We start from the raw sequence: 18,531 nt of genomic DNA, 5'->3' as shown, positions 1-18,531 counted from the left end.
GGTCTCACCAGCTGACGGCGATGTCACACGGCCGCCAGCTGAGGAAGTCAAGGTCGCCTTTTATCAGGCGAAAGATCAGGTGCATGAGGTAAAAGGGAAAAAGAGCAATTTTCCTTCTTTCATTTCACAGAAAACGGGGGTGAGCCCAGTGAGACGGGTGTGGCCCGGATCAGGTGATCCCGCCACAACCTGTCGACCAGCCCGGCCCGCGAGGGTTAACACCACTCACGAGAGTAAACGTCTGCTTGATGTTACCAGTGGTGAGGCTGAGGTAGCTGTGGTTCCCACAAGTGAAGTGGATATTCTGGACCAATCTTTCAGGCTGTTGGAAGATCGTTCAGACAAACGAACGGTCGCTGAGAGATTGATGAACGAGCAGGTCAGTGACCAAGTGCTCAGTGAGGGGCGAGGTTTGACAGCTGCTGAAGAGGCCTCAGCCCAGTCAACTCAGTCGGTAGAGCAACCCGGTCTGAGACTGACAGACAGACAGGAAGAAAGACCCTGTCACCGGGAAGTCAAGACAGTCTGCTAACTGTCGGGATTGTGTCGGTAGGGTAGGGAAGGTGTTGAGTCTGTACTTCATTGGTAAGTCCATCCCAGTGTGCTACCTATTGTGTCCAGTATGACACAGACCTGTGGGGCGAGAGTGTGAAGGGACTGAGGAAGGGAAGCTGCGAGGCGTCGAGCCGGCTTAACCTGGACCCAGAACCTGAGCACGACCGCACTATGGTCAGGAAGTACCACCCTGGACGAGCCAGTGACGTCACATCTTGTCCCGCCAGCCACCGACGTCAACAGAAAACGGATGAATCACCACCACCACCCAGCCGCCGTGCACTTAATTAAGAGCCAAGTGTAAGTGGCTGGTGATTTTTAGATGAAATTTTCCTCCGGGAAATTTTATCTTTTTGGTGGGGAGTTATGTGAGGAGGTGGTTCACCAGCTCACTTACAATAGTGCTCTTATGCCTGTGGGAGCCAGTACACTTGTTAAGTGCACTTGTTAAGTGGGCGGACTTAAGTTTTGTACCAGCAACCGAAACATCTAGTGTTTGGGCTCATGTGAGAGCCCCAGTCATCAGCAGTCCATAAATGTTACCCTGGCCGGGGTGGCATGTCTGTGGACAGTGCTAGAGCTGATAGCATCATCTCATTGTATGGCATGGAGCCAGACAACTTTGCGCGCGAACGCCTAGGCCGCAGGCGTGGGGTGGGTAGACATGTGGGGCCCCACGCTCGCCGGCCACTTGAGTGGTTGTCATGGAGACAGCCGCCATCTTAGTAAACATCTTGAGCCGCCATGTTGGTCGGCCATCTTGGAGCTGCCCTAGGGGCTATGCTACACCGTCGCTGATTGGATGAGAGGGGTAGGCCGCTGTATGCCTTCCTCTCATTGGTTATTTCGAGAAGGACGCGGGAAGAGCCGGTGTGAGCATCATTCTGAACTCAGCCGCCACCTTGTCAAGACGTTCCTGTACTCAATTCGGCCAAATTGATGTATAGGGCGTCGTGGTGGCTGGACTACAACTGCTGATGCTTCCTGCTTCACCTACGACATCGGTCGTCACAGAATCCGGCCGAAGTCGTCGCTTGGAGGGGTTTAAGACATTATTGTATGCAGGGGGTAGAGGTACAGTGATCTGGGATCGTGGGGGAATGTGCATACGAGCAGCAACAGACTCGTAGATCCCATACCAGTGATGATTAGACTTGCTAGTGCTCTGTAGCAGTCGATGGGAACGGGGAAATTCGTGTCAGTGTTAAGGCAATTTCCCATGTTGGTGTGAGACGCTATCGTTGTGCGCGTCACCTGGGTATGAACGCTTCACTTCACCGGGGAGTCGAGGGTGCGAACTCAGCCGTGTTGAGTGGGAGGGGTTCGAGTGTGCGCCAATTTTCCGTATAAGTACTACGGTCAGGAACTACCGCCGCCTACGCCACCCGGAGCGAGCCAGCCACCTACAGCGGGGTGCCTGATGTATGGGAATGGTGTGTAAAGCCGGCAGTGTGAATGAGTAAGTACCTATGTGTGTATTTCGGTGATTAGTAGTCTCTAAAGCTTGAATTCGAGGTCAAGTGTTCCGTCACATTGTCACGCAGCACCTGTTCAGGTGGAGTGAATTGTGGGCGAGGAGATTAATCACCTGTGTTGTCATCTTGTCAGTCCAGAGGGACTTAAGTGTACACAGACGTACAGTGTGTGTGTGTGTGTGGGTACACACGGGAACACAGAATATACATAGATTAGCCAAGGACGGAGAGGATGTCCATGTAATAAATTCTTTTATTTCATTGTGGTAATCATTTTTGATCGTCCGTGGGACGGAGTGATATCATTTCCATGTGTGGTCTTGCAGGTGTGGAATTCCAACACTGAGCGCTCAGGTATGTGTAACGCCAGTGATTCCTGGCAATGATTATTGTGGAGTGTGCCACAGTGTGGCTTAAATTTCTTGTAGTGTTCCCAGGGCCGTGACAAGTGTGATTTATATAAATATATATATTGTGGTTGCAGTATTAATTAACGTAATTTTGGTGAGTTTTGGTGAGTGACGAGGCCGTCTAGAGAGACCGCCCCCGCTCTGTCGAGTAACGTAACTCTCGAGTGTTTATCGGCATGCGTGACCGATAAATCACTCACCCATGTGATTTAAGGAGTGTGAGATTCTCCTTAGTGTTCCCAATAACGTTTGATAGCTGTAGGCTACATGTGTCAGTGGTAATTATATATATATATATAATCGTAGTGTCACGGTGCCCAGTGTTAATGTGTTATTTACTGTGTGGTGATTGCAATATATTGACCTATGTTCTAGGGGTCCTTTGCAGCAGTAAGTAAGTAAGTGTGTGCAGTATCCTAATATTTGGAAATTAGAGTACTTGCCGTGTGTGTTATTGCAAAGGGGGTTGTTATTTGATGGTGATTGTTGCTAGTGTTGAGCAATCACCATATGTGATTGCAGTTCAGTAAAACCATTGTGGGGCAGTGTTCTAGAGGGTTCATGTCCTGTATGTTATTTTGCTAGATTCTGCAGTATTGTCATTGCAAGCGGATTGTAACGTAAATCACTGTGATTTGTTAGTGTGATTTGTCATTGTCGTGGGTGAACTCGGCTGTAGACGAGTACTTGGATATACATATATTCTCCTGGTTATCTGGTAGGACATCGAAGTCCAGTATTCAGTGAGGTGATTGCGAGGCAATTAATATAACGTAACCAAGGGAACGCCCATTGCTTCAAGAGAATTTGTTCTTTGACAATTTGAGTAACGTAGAATGCGTTTGGGTTAATTTACTTTCCTGTAAGCAGCTACGGTAGTCTCGAGGAGCCTAGCCATCAGCCAGATAAGAATTAGAGTATTGTCTGTCGTAATTAACGGTCAGTGGGCCGGGTAATTGACGTGTTTCAGGAAGTCAAAGTAATTAATCTCGATCCTTGTTTGATCGACTCACACGAAGGCTACATTGTTCCATTAACGTAACGTCGTTATCTACCCGGAAGTACCGGCACTTGATTGACTCGTGAGAGGAGTAGCGTCATTTTAGAATAACGTAAACGTGGGGCTAATTACTGTTATTAGTCGCCTGAATTGGTCTGAGTATGGAAGGCTCAGACGGAATTCATACCTTAATGTAAATTGCTGAGCCAGTGTGAAAGGTTGCGTATTTTAATTGTTTAATTATTGATCTTGAGGATAGTAATTAATTACTCTAAAGGTAATCACGAGTGATTACCGTTCTCTTAGCACTTTGGACATTGCAAATCAGAGTTTACCATCGCTGAGTGATTAGTAACCGATTAACGTAAATTAACGTAACTAGTAGAGATTAATCAGCTGTCTGGAAGTACAGGGATTAATGGGATTTTCTCACTGAATGCTCGACGGGTAGAGTGTTGTTTGATTTCCGCGTTACTAGTGACAGTTGTAAGAGTTGTTAATTTAACGTAAATGTTACCTTGTTATTAACGTAAATGTTATTGTGTTATTAACGTAAATCAATTGTTATTGATTGTTGATCGTCCGTGGGACGGAGTGTTAACGTAAGGATTAATTTGAGGAAGGGTGCTGGAGTTGCCAGTGAACCCATTAGTTATTGTTGTCATTGAAAGACTACTGATTTGATTGCATTGCAACCGCTGTTGCAGGAGTAGACTGCACTGAGGCGTAGATCAGTTAGGAGGTTACTGGAGACGTATTTCAGAACCTACTGTGTCATTTGTTGTAATTGTGATTATAGATCTGTTAGTTCTTGCTTGCTTGTTGATTCCTCTGTGGTCACGCTTATGTTCGAGTTAGTTCATTATGCAGTCCGAGGGGCTGGTGTCTAGCTGTCATTGATAGTGTCACAGGAAGGATTTCCAGTAACGTCATTGACATTTCTTTTGTTTTGTTGTAGTAGTTAGTACTTTATTGAATAAACTAAGTTGTTATGGTTAACACTGTCTTTTCGTTACACCCCCACACATTATTATTGTTATGCAAATGTTCTTCACACTCGACTAAAATTGAGACTCACTTTCTGAGCTTTGGATCAAATATACGGCACCACACAACAATAAATTATTGTTGTGAGAGCCCGTGACCTACTCGTTAGATTCGCTTCGGCGATTGGCGAAGGTCGGCGGCCTAAGTGGGGGGGATTTCAATTTTCATTGGGGTCTCGGCGTTTGCTCGCGCCTAGTCAATTGTTCATACATGGTCCCAAAGTGAGGAATGAGCTGGTTACTACACTGGTGTGTTAGCTAAGCAAGTCCTTCCTCAGGCGACCTAGTTGAATATCACGACAGGAATAAAGGTTAAAGAATAAAGAAAATTCTTAGAAATTTTCCGAGCTAAAATTCCTTATACCAATTTTAATTTATTCCACAAATTCTCAACTCAAAACTCTCACATATATATATATATATATATATATATATATATATATATATATATATATATATATATATATATATATATATATATATATATATATATATATATATTAGTATATTTTGGTAGCAGTCTTTCCTGTAGACATATATTATTAAATATGACCGAAAAAGTAAGATTAATAATTCTAACACGAATTTTCTCAATCTTTCGTACATTTCTTTTCACTGTTGGAGGTAATTCAAAAATCAATTCTCCAAAATTCATTTTTATTTCTAGTTTGACGCGACACGAGCGTGTTTCGTAAAACTTATTACATTTTCAAAGACTTTAGTTTACAAATACACAACTGAATAGAACACATCTCCGATTTTGTTTATATCTACATTTGAGTGAGGTGGATGGGGTGAGGTGGCATTAATAGGGTATTAATTTCATCAACACAAGACAGAACAAGAGGTGGCATTAATAGGGTATTAATTTCATCAACACAAGACAGAACACGAAACAATGGGTATTGAAATGGAAGTGATTGTAGAAAGCCTATTGGTCCATATTTCTTGATGCTTCAATATTGGAGCGGAGTCTTGAGGTGGGTAGAATATAGTTGTGCATTAATTGGCTGTTGATTGCTGGTGTTGACTTCTTAATGTGTAGTGCCTCGCAAACGTCAAGCCGCCTGCTATCGCTGTATCTATCGATGATTTGTGTGTTGTTTACTAGGATTTCTCTGGCGATGGTTTGGTTGTGGGAAGAGATTATATGTTCCTTAATGGAGCCCTGTTGTTTATGCATCGTTAAACGCCTAGAAAGAGATGTTGTTGTCTTGCCTATATACTGGGTTTTTTGGAGCTTACAGTCCCCAAGTGGGCATTTGAAGGCATAGACGACGTTGGTCTCTTTTAAAGCGTTCTGCTTTGTGTCTGGAGAGTTTCTCATGAGTAGGCTGGCCGTTTTTCTGGTTTTATAGTAAATCGTCAGTTGTATCCTCTGATTTTTGTCTGTAGGGATAACGTTTCTATTAACAATATCTTTCAGGACCCTTTCCTCTGTTTTATGAGCTGTGGAAAAGAAGTTCCTGTAAAATAGTCTAATAGGGGGTATAGGTGTTGTGTTAGTTGTCTCTTCAGAGGTTGCATGGCGTTTCACTTTCCTTCTTATGATGTCTTCGACGAAACCATTGGAGAAGCCGTTGTTGACTAGGACCTGCCTTACCCTACAGAGTTCTTCGTCGACTTGCTTCCATTCTGAGCTGTGGCTTAGAGCACGGTCGACATATGCGTTAACAACACTCCTCTTGTACCTGTCTGGGCATTCGCTGTTGGCATTTAGGCACATTCCTATGTTCGTTTCCTTAGTGTAGACTGCAGTGTGGAAACCTCCGCTCTTTTCCACGACTGTTACATCTAGAAAGGGCAACTTCCCATCCTTTTCCATCTCGTAAGTGAAACGCAGCACGGAACTCTGCTCAAATGCCTCCTTCAGCTCCTGCAGATGTCTGACATCAGGTACCTGTGTAAAAATGTCGTCAACATACCTACAGTATATGGCCGGTTTCAAGTTCATGTCGACTAAGACTTTTTGCTCGATGGTACCCATGTAGAAGTTTGCAAACAGGACACCTAGGGGAGAACCCATGGCGACCCCATCTACTTGCTTATACATGTGCCCATCCGGGCTCAAGAAGGGTGCCTCTTTAGTACAAGCTTGGAGTAGTTTCCTTAGAATATTTTCGGGTATGTCAAGAGGAGTACAGGCTGGATCACGATACACTCTGTCGGCTATCATCCCGATTGTCTCGTCCACAGGTACGTTGGTGAACAGCGATTCTACGTCCAACGAGGCTCCTATCCCTGTGGCCCGTGTGTCCCGCAGTAAGTCAACAAAATCCTTTGGAGACTTTAGGCTGAAGGCGCAAGGAACATAAGGAGTCAGCAGGCCGTTGAGTCGCTTCGCCAGTCTGTACGTGGGTGTGGGTATCTGGCTAATGATTGGCCGAAGTGGGTTTCCAGGCTTGTGTGTCTTGATATTTCCATATGCATATCCAGGTTTATATTCCCCAATGATCTTTGGCAGGTGGAGTCCGGATTTCTTGGCGTTCACAGTTTCGAATATATATATATATATATATATATATATATATATATATATATATATATATATATATATGTCGTACCTAGTAGCCAGAACGCACTTCTCAGCCTACTATGCAAGGTCTGATTTGCCTAATAAGCCAAGTTTTCCTGAATTAATATATTTTCTCAATTTTTTTTCTTATGAAATGATAAAGCTACCCATTTCATTATGTATAAGGTCAATTTTTTTTTATTTTAGTTAAAATTAACGTAGATATATGACCGAACCTAACCAACCCTACCTAACCTAACCTAACCTATCTTTATAGGTTAGGTTAGGTTAGGTAGCCGAAAAAGTTAGGTTATGTTAGGTTAGGTAGGTTAGGTAGTCGAAAAATAAATAATTCATGAAAACTTGGCTTATTAGGCAAATCGGGCCTTGCATAGTAGGCTGAGAAGTGCGTTCTGGCTACTAGGTACGACATATATATATATATATATTTATATATATGAACTGAAAACTCCACACCCCAGAAAGATTCGAACCTAGCCAGGAGCACTATGCACCATGGCGTGTCCGGTTCTTTAACCACCTCGACCAACCATGACTGTACAAAATACATTGGTAGCCGAGGTTGTTTTTCCAACATCCCGACGGCACTTGGTGGTAAGCTTGGGCATACTTATTTCATCGAAACATCTCACTTTGTGGGGCCACGTGAGCAACACAAATGTGAACAAGCTTGAATGGTCCCCAAGCCAATATGCAACTGAAAACTCCACACCCCAGAAAGATTTGAACCCAGACAGCCAGGAGCACTATGCAACTGGTGTACCCGGTACCTTAACCACTCGACCAACCGTGACCGTACAAAACGTCACAGTTGCATATTGGCTTGGGGACCTTCATGAATGTTCGCATTTGTGTTGCTCTCGTGGCCCCACAAAGTGAGGTTATTGGATGAAATAAATATGTCCAAGCTTACCACCAAGTGCCGTCGGGAAGTTGGGCATATAGCCTCGGCAACCAATGTCTTATGTACAGCCACGGTTGGTCGAGTGATTAAGATACCGGGTACGCCAGTTGCATGGTGCTCCTGGCTGTCTGGGTTCGAATCCTTCTGAGGAGTGGAGTTTTCAGTTGCATATTGGCTTGGGGACCATTCAAGCTTGTTTGCATATTATATGTAATATATATAAATAAATATTATATATATATATATATATATATATATATATATATATATATATATATATATATATATATATATATATATATATATATATATATATATATATATATATATATATGTCGTACCTAGTAGCCAGAACTCACTTCTCGGCCTACTATGCATGGCCCGATTTGTCTAATAAGCCAAGTTTTCATGAATTAATTGTTTTTCGACTACCTAACCTACCTAACCTAACCTAACCTAACTTTTTCGGCTACCTAACCTAACCTAACCTATAAAGATAGGTTAGGTTAGGTTAGGTAGGGTTGGTTAGGTTCGGTCATATATCTACGTTAATTTTAACTCCAATAAACAAAAATTGACCTCATACATAATGAAATGGGTAGCTTTATCATTTCATGAGAAAAAAATTAGAGAAACTATATTAATTCAGGAAAACTTGGCTTATTAGGCAAATCGGGCCTTGCATAGTAGGCCGAGAAGTGCGTTCTGGCTACTAGGTACGACATATATATATATATATATATATATATATATATATATATATATATATATATATATATATATATATATATATATATATATATATATATATATATATATACACATAGTAGTATATTTCGGTAGCAGTCTTTCTTGTAAACATATGTTTAAATATCACCGAAAAAGTAAGATTAATAATTCTAACATGAATTTTCTCAATATTTCTTATGTTTCTTTTCACTGTCGATGGTAATTGAAAAATCAATTGTCCAAAATTCATTTTTATTTCTAGTCTGACGCAACACTTGAACGCGTTTCGTAATAACTTATTACATAATAACTAGTATGAAACGCGTTCGAGTGTCGCGTCAGACTAGAAATAAAAATGAATTTTGGAGAATTAATTTTTCAATTACCATCGACAATGAAAAGAAACATAAGAAATATTGAGAAAATTCGTGTTAGAATTATTAATCTTACTTTTTCGGTCATATTTAATAATATATTATAATATATATATATATATATATATATATATATATATATATATATATATATATATATATATATATATATATATATATATATATATATGTGGCATGCTATTCCCCTGGACCTTACTAACAATATTTTTGATTACCCTATAATTTGATTCTACATCGTAATCCCTTGTGAGGAAATCACCAAGCTGTTAGGCCCTACGGCTCCTATGAAAAGCCCTCGCCCATGTTCAGGTCCAAGCCCTTGAGTTAGGGCCTAAACAAGAACACTAGTAGGAGCCGTTGTTTCCTTGCAAACATTCCGAGTAATCAATAAATGCTGTTGCATTTGGTTAGTACAATTTGTCTAATCTGTAATTTACTTCTATAGGTTTAGACAATCATTAACTTCCAATTTCCTTTCTTGGAAGAAGGCCCTAAGTGGTCGAGGTCCCTCTCTTGCTCCTCAGTAATTTAATGGGCGTATTAAACTGCTGTGTTAGCGACTCACATCTCACTAATTAATTAATTTCCTCTTTTACTAAAACAATTAACGGGTTTGTTTCCATTTCCAGTTATAATATTACTCATATTGTTAACAATATCCCAGATTTCTGCCCCTCTCTCTCTCAAGTTGTGAACTTAACACTGTTCGATTCACTGTAGCATTATACGGTGGCAAACTTTGGTAAGTTTGGTCGAGATCTCAATAACGTAAGTTCACATTAACTCCTGAATGCACACACTGTTGAAGCATTACAAGGAATAATTAAAATGCTAATTATCGACATAAATAATATAAAAATTATAATATATAATGAAAAAATGGACTTGCATTGGTGTGAAAACTACTGTCAAGATTATTCGAAAAAGTTTCAGAAATTTTATAGGAAGAAATAACCATTATCATAATTTGTTGAACAAGTATGGTACTACTATTGGTACTTCAAAGGAAATATTATCAGAACTACTAGTGAGACAAAGAAACTCATTTAAGAAATTTAACTTGACCGGAAACCGTGAGGATTAACCAGACTACAGAGTTCCAAAAAGTTGGCTTTATTAGAACATTTAACATTCCGTAAAACCGGACTCATATACGTGTGTACCGTTCCCTTAAAGTATTTCAGTGGTCTGCTCTTTCTTGAATTACCCAGTAATTCGTTCCTTATATCTTTAGCACTACTCCACACCAGTCTTAGCCAAGTTTTTGTTCTGGAACTAAATGTATTCGGTTTCTATGCATTGTTTCATGTTGTATTTAATATCTTGCAGACTTGACATCAATCACTCCTGATGTCAAGCTAATCAGTTTTGACGTTTTTTCTTTGTTTACAAAGGTGCCTGTTTATAATATTCTTGAATATCTTCCTCACGAATTAATGAATCATGTTTTACCTCTTTCTGCTGATATTGTTGTCAATCTTGTTAAGTTGTGCATAAAAGAATGTAAATTTACCGTTAATAATGAGTATTATTAACAGACTTTTGGAATGGCAATGGAGAATCCTTTATCGCTATTGCTTTCAAACTTGTACATGGAATTCTTCGAAAAGAAATTTGTTTAAAAAATTACCCCTGGAATCATTCCATGGTGTAGGTATGTTGATGATATTTTGTGTATATGGCCTACAGATGTAAATACAGACGAACTTGTAGCTAAACCTAATTATCAAGTCACCTCTATATAATTTACTATGGAGACAAATTGATAAATGTTTGCCATTCTTAGATTTACTTATTCATAGGGAAGAATTTTCACTAAAGTTTAGTGTTTACAGAAAGCCTACGAATAATTTATCTGATGTTCATTATTTTTCAGGGCATAGATACAATGTGAAAAAAATCTATTTTTTCCTCTATGTATCGAAGAGCTCGTCGGGTGGTTAGTTCAGAATTCTTCGATGAAGAGTTTAGGAATATTGATTCTATTGGTCTCAAGCTTTGTTATCCACTGAGTTTTTTGGAAGTATGCCGTAGCAAAGCACGTCGTACATATTATAATAATAAATGCAGTGAGAAAATTCGCACAAAGAATGTGTTATGTTTACCGTATTTTTCTGGGTTTGAAAATATGGGTCAAGGCCTTGAAACTTTTTTATATAAATGTATTGTTTAATTACGAAAATACTGTTGGTAAACTATTACTTAAAAACAGCCCTCGTAGTGATAATTGTGTCATTTATAAAATACCTTGTAAAGACTGTAATAAGTTCTATGTTGTGCAAACTTCTATAGATTTAAAATGTTGAATTTCGCAACATAAATACTCTGTAAGACACGGCCAATTGTCTAAAGCTTTGTTTGTTCATTTATCAGAAAATTTTCACCAAATTGATTGGTAGATGGCTTCTTCAATAACGAATTTTAAAAGAAAATTTTAAAATTCAATAAAGAATTCAATAAGTGAATTTTATTTCACTTTCAATAGGAACATAATTGAACCTACTTTAATACTGATTACAAAATTATGTAATTTGATCATTAGCAAAGGTTTATATAATTTAGATCCATTTTTGAGAGATCAGTTAGAGGGCGATTTGAGTAGGATCATTGAAACCCATTTGTCTCACTAATTCACTGTTAATATTCTGTATCATATACTATTATTATCCATGTATGGGCCTATTGGCCCATAGGATGCTGCTACTATTCATACCCACCCAATCCCAGTCATATTGTTATCATTGTACCTCACTTTGCTTCACCTCTCTCCTGCCTATTTATGTCCAAATCTTTGCACTTGTAACTCACCCTTCTGAAGATGTATTATTAAATACGAAAGTACTAAAGGAAATTCCTGTTTAAATTCTTTCTCCGCGGTCTGACACTGTCACATTTTTCATCACGTTAATTTTCGTGATTTACACACACACTATATATATATATATATATATATATATATATATATATATATATATATATATATATATATATATATATATATATATATATATATATATATATGTCGAACCTAGTAGCCAGAATGCACTTCTCAGCCTACTATGCAAGGCCCGATTTGCCTAATAAGCCAAGTTTTCATGAATTAATTGTTTTTCGGCAACCTAACCTACCTAACCTAACCTAACCTAACTTTTTCGGCTACCTAACCTAACCTAACCTATAAAGATAGGTTAGGTTAGGTTAGGTAGGGTTGGTTAGGCTCGGTCATATATCTACGTTAATTTTAACTACAATTAAATAAAATTGACCTCATACATAATGAAATGGGTAGCTTTATCATTTCATAAGAAAAAAATTAGAGAAAATATATTAATTCAGGAAAAGTTCGCTTATTAGGCAAATTGGGCCTTGCATAGTAGGCTGAGAAATGCGTTCTGGCTACTAGGTACGACATATATATATATATATATATATATATATATATATATATATATATATATATATATATATATATATATAGGGGGTACCACCTCTGGTGCAATTATAGGGACCCACAGCCTCAGAGAAGGGAACACAGAGCATTCAGGGAAAAACTTGACATAACTCTGAATACGTAAGAGTGTTCGCTTCTCCTACCACCCCTTTTTTATGGTGTATATATATATATATATATATATATATATATATATATATATATATATATATATATATATATATATATATAATAGCATTCTGTATATATATATATATATATATATATATATATATATATATATATATATATATATATATATGTCGTACCTAGTAGCCAGAACTCACTTCTCAGCCTACTATTCAAGGCCCGATTTGCCTAATAAGCCAAGTTTTCCTGAATTAATATATTTACTATAATTTTTTTCTTATGAAATGATAAAGCAACCCTTTTCTCTATGTATGAGGTCAATTTTTTTTTATTGGAGTTAAAATTAACGTAGATATATGACCGAACCTAACCAACCCTACCTAACCTAACCTAACCTATATTTATAGGTAAGGTTAGGTTAGGTAGCCAAAAAATGCTAGGTTAGGTTAGGTTAGGTAGGTTAGGTAGACGAAAAAACATTAATTCATGAAAACTTGGCTTATTAGGCAAATCGGGCCTTGAATAGTAGGCTGAGAAGTGCGTTCTGGCTATTAGGTACGACATATATATATATATATATATATATATATATATATATATATATATATATATGTCGTACCTAGTAGCCAGAACTCACTTTTTGGCCTACTATTCAAGGCCCGATTTGCCTAATAAGCCAAGTTTTCCTGAATTAATATATTTTTTCTAATTTTTTTCTTATGAAATGATAAAGCTACCCATTTCATTATGTATGAGGTCATTTTTTTTTTATTGGAGTTAAAATTAACGTAGATATATGACCGAACCTAACCAACCCTACCTAACCTAACCTAACCTATCTTTATAGGTTAGGTTTGGTTAGGTAGCCGAAAAAGTTAGGTTAGGTTAGGTTAGGTAGGTTAGGTAGTCGAAAAACAATTAATTCATGAAAACTTGGCTTATTAAGCAAATCGGGCCTTGCATAGTAGGCTGAGAAGTGCGTTCTGGCTATTAGGTACGACATATATATATATATATATATATATATATATATATATATATATATATATATATATATATATATATATATATATATATATAATGTTGTACCTAGTAGCAAGAACGTAGTACTTGGCCTACTATACAAAGTCTGATTTGCCTAATAAGCCAAGTTTTCCGGAATTTATATATTTAAAAAAAAATCTTATGAAATGTTATATCTATCCATTTCATTTTGTATGAGTTAATTTTTTTTAAATTTAAGTTAAAACTAACGTAGATATATGATTGAACCTAACCCATCTTAACCTAACCTAAACTATTACAAGTAAAAAAATTATATTCTTAATATAATATTTATAATTCAAATACACTAATTGGAAACAATTTATTAATAAAGAAAATCGCTCGGCCTATTAAGCAAATCGGGCCTTGCATAGTAGGCCGAAAAGTGCATTCTTGCTATTAGGTACGACATTTATATATATATATATATATATATATATATATATATATATATATATATATATATATATATATATATATATATGTCGTACCTAGTAGCCAGAACGCACTTCTCAGCCTACTATGCAAGGCCCAATTTGCCTAATGAGCCAAGTTTTCATGAATTAATTGTTTTTCGACTACCTAACCTACCTAACCTAACCTAACCTAACTTTTTCGGCTACCTAACCTAACTTATAAAGATAGGTTAAGTTAGGTTAGGTAGGGTTGGTTAGGTTCGGTCATATATCTACGTTAATTTTAACTCCAATAAAAAAAAATTGACCTCATACATAATGAAATGGGTAGCTTTATCATTTCACAAGAAAACAATTAGAGAAAATATATTAATTCAGGAAAACTTGGCTTATTAGGCAAATCGGGCCTTGCATAGTAGGCTGAGAAGTGCGTTCTGGCTACTAGGTACGACATATATATATATATATATATATATATATATATATATATATATATATATATATATATATATATATATATATATATTTGTCCTAACAATATATCTTACTAATGAGAGAAGGTCCCTGCTGGTGGGTGTAGGGACCCTGATAGTAATGTTCATAGCAGTAGGAGTGCCGTTACTGGAAGTAGTGTCCCTGCTGGTTGTAATGTCCTCAGGGGGGTAGTAATAGCATTCTAACTAGTAATAATGTTTACAACACATGTTGATGCGATTGGAAATAGGATCCGGTTTCCTCCTCTCCACAAGTTTGTGTGGAAGGAGGAGCTATCTGGCTAATAATCTCCCAAAGTCTGCATGTGGAACAGTCTGGTATTGTTTGCTCCAAAAATGTTAGTGGGATTTTTGTTTAATTGCAAGGTACAGTATGAGTCGCTGCCATATTGTGTCTGCTCTACAAACTACATCTGAAAAGGAGCAGAGAAATATTTCGTTTGCTCGAAGAGTCTTAATGTGGAACAAAATCAGACTTTGTGCTTTTTGAAAGTGAACAGAATAAGTATATCCTGTCTTCTTCTTATAATGTGAAACGGAGCTGACTAAGGTCCTGTATGCTCAACAAATCTATGTATAGAGGTAACAGGCTCAGACCCCTTTTTTGTTCAACAAGTTTGTGCATTGGGAAAGAAGATTAAATTTCTGTCTAAAGAGCAAGTCTGAGTCTATATATATATATATATATATATATATATATATATATATATATATATATATATATATATAACGGCCAGCCTACTCATGAGAAACTCTCCAGACACAAAGCAGAACGCTTTAAAAAGAGACCAACGTCGTCTATGCCTTCAAATGTCCACTTGGGGACTGTAAGCTCCAAAAAACCCAGTATATAGGCAAGACAACAAAATCTCTTTCTAGGCGTTTAACGATGCATAAGCAACAGGGCTCCATTAAGGAACATATAATCTCTTCCCACAACCAAACCATCGCCAGAGAAATCCTAGTAAACAACACAGAAATCATCGATAGATACAGCGATAGCAGGCGGCTTGACGTTTGCGAGGCACTGCATATTAAGAAGTCAACACCAGCAATCAACAGCCAATTAATGCACAACTATATTCTACCCACCTTTGGACTCCGCTCCAAAGAAAATATACTTTGATATTAACATATTCAGTGAACAAGCAGGACCTTTACATCCCCCCCCCCTTCCCTACTCCCTCTTACCTCACAACTCTCCCTCCTTATTTTCCTTCCATGAACACCCCTACCTCCCTACCTCCCTCCCACCCTTCTTCACAACCTCCCCCCCTTCTCCCCCTCTTCACACACTTACTCTTAACACGTTCAATGTTGTTTCTCCCTCAGCCTGTCATACTCTGCGGGGTATCCCCGTGACTCGTGACCGTCATGGCATATTCATGGTGTACACATCTCTCATTTCCTGCTTCTCCTCCTCGACGACTCAGTCCGTGGCCATAAATCAACCTCCTCCTTCTCCTCTCAGCTCCGCATCTCACAATCTTCATTTAATCAATCTTCAGCGTTCTTTTGAGTGCTTATTTCGTTCGCGGGCAGCAGCAGTAGCAGCATCAGCAGGAGCAGCAGCAACAGCAGCAGTAGCAGCAACAGCAGCAGTAGCAGCAACAGCAGCAGTAGCAGCAACAGCAGCAGTAGCAGCAGTAGCAGCAACAGCAGCAGTAGCAGCAACAGCAGCAGTAGCAGCAACAGCAGCAGTAGCAGCAACATTAGCAGGAGCAGGAGCACCAGCAGCAACAGCAGCAGTAGCAGCAACAGCAGCAGTAGCAGCAGTAGCAGCAACAGCAGCAGTAGCAGCAACAGCAGCAGTAGCAGCAGCAGTAGCAGCAACAGCAGCAGTAGCAGCATCAGCAGGAGCAGGAGCACCAGCAGCAACAGCTGCAGTAGCAGCATCAGCAGCAGTAGCAGCAACAGCAGCAGTAGCAGCAACAGCAGCAGTAGCAGCAACAGCAGCAGTAGCAGCAGCAGTAGCAGCATCAGCAGGAGCAGGAGCACCAGCAGCAACAGCTGCAGTAGCAGCATCAGCAGGAGCAGGAGCACCAGCAGCAACAGCAGCAGTAGCAGCATCAGCAGGAGCAGGAGCAGCAACAGCAGCAGCATGGAGGGTACTCCAGTGGTGAATGTTTCAGCCAAGCGGCCGTCCCTGTTCTGTGTCTTAGTTACACTCACTGTTCTCCGTACATATTCACATGTTGCTGGGTTTCAACCTCGGAAAAGCATATATTCGACAACGCTCGGGATTCGTAGTTTTAAGGTTCCAGGGTTAGATCCCCGACGGAGGCGGAAATAAATGGGCACAGTTTTTTTTATCGCCCTGATGCCTCTTTTCACCTAGCAGTAAACAGGTACCTGGGAATTAGACAGCTGCTACGGGCTGCTTCCTGGGGATGTGTAACAAAAAGGAGGCCTGGTCAAGGACAGGGCCGCGGGGACGCTAAGCCCCGAAATCATCTCAAGATAACCACTCAAGATATGACCTATGAATTAAGACATTCATTTGTTACAACATATATATATATCCTTACTTATTATTTCTCAAAGTATGACATAATATAATAATAATTAATTCCCAATAATAACATAATACAATTGCTATAAAATGCCGTAAAATAAGAACGTGAAGATATTAAACCCCCCGAAAAAAAATTATTCAGAAGATAAATGAACGTAGTTAATATAATGCAAAGAAAACTAATTTAAAAACGGACACTATTTCCAGGACTGTGAATATGAGGAAAGAGTGAAGACACAGCCTTCATGCTCAGGAGATTGTGGCTGTTCTTTACGTAAAATATACGATCCGAGGAAAGTGCTTGAACGATTATCCATCCACAAGGACTGTTCAGTAGAGCGAGGGCTTAACTTTTTGCGGGGTTGAGGTTCGATTCCCTGTGATTCAAGCTGGGCACTGTTCTTTCACTCCGTTCTCATATTTCAGATCCTCGTCCTCACATCCCAAGCTCCTCGTCCTCACAGCCCAAGCTCCTCGTCCTCACAACCCAAGCTCCTCGTCCTCACAGCCCAAGCTCCTCGTCCTCACAGCCCAAGCTCCTCGTCCTCACAGCCCAAGCTCCTCGTCCTCACAGCCCAAGCTCCTCGTCCTCACAGCCCAAGCTCCTCGTCCTCACAGCCCAAGCTCCTCGTCCTCACAGCCCAAGCTCCTCGTCCTCACAGCCCAAGCTCCTCGTCCTCACAGCCCAAGCTCCTCGTCCTCACAGCCCAAGCTCCTCGTCCTCACAGCCCAAGCTCCTCGTCCTCACAGCCCAAGCTCCTCGTCCTCACATCCCAAGCTCCTCGTCCTCACAGCCCAAGCTCCTCGTCCTCACAGCCCAAGCTCCTCGTCCTCACAGCCCAAGCTCCTCGTCCTCACAGCCCAAGCTCCTCGTCCTCACAGCCCAAGCTCCTCGTCCTCACAGCCCAAGCTCCTCGTCCTCACATCCCAAGCTCCTCGTCCTCACATCCCAAGCTCCTCGTCCTCACAGCCCAGCTCCTCGTCCTCATAGCACTTCCATGTGCCACATTGACTGGCTAGACACTTTCTCCTCATAATAACCTAACCTCACTTACCTCGTGACAATATCACGAGCGTCACTGGCGGTGGATTTTCCTTCACCAGAATCCTTAACGTATTGGCATGCCACCTAATGAATCGACGCCGATTTTCATTAGTCCGAAAAAAACTTCAGTAAAACTAAGATGAAAACTGAAACTTTATCTGAGAACATCTGAAACTTCAGATGCTATTCATTTTACTTCGTCACTACAAGTTGCATTTTACATTTAGTCAACACTGTTAGATTCAAAACATTCTTTAAGAGATCAATTTGACCAAGTTCTATAGTTAAGGAGTCACTTTGTAACCGGGTTTTTCATTGTGTTCTAAGCCTATGTGGTTAGCTCCATTTTGTGCTAAAAAACAGCAATCGTTCAGAAGTTTCATAATC

At 39.5% G+C, this 18,531-nt stretch overlaps 1 protein-coding gene across 1 annotated transcript; it reads left to right on the top strand.

The window, feature by feature from the left end:
• Window positions 1–7,510: 7,510 nt before the first annotated feature.
• LOC138358951 (uncharacterized) lies at window positions 7,511–18,136 on the top strand. Its single transcript, XM_069317442.1, has 2 exons — window positions 7,511–7,616; window positions 17,526–18,136. The coding sequence occupies exons 1-2, from the start codon at window positions 7,511–7,513 to the stop codon at window positions 18,134–18,136; spliced, it is 717 nt and encodes a 238-aa protein (XP_069173543.1).
• The last annotated feature ends 395 nt before the right edge of the window (window positions 18,137–18,531 follow it).

Source organism: Procambarus clarkii, chromosome 87 (genome assembly GCF_040958095.1).
Source record: "Procambarus clarkii isolate CNS0578487 chromosome 87, FALCON_Pclarkii_2.0, whole genome shotgun sequence".
Lineage (NCBI taxonomy): Eukaryota > Metazoa > Arthropoda > Malacostraca > Decapoda > Cambaridae > Procambarus > Procambarus clarkii.
This window is presented reverse-complemented; position numbering and strand designations above follow the sequence as displayed.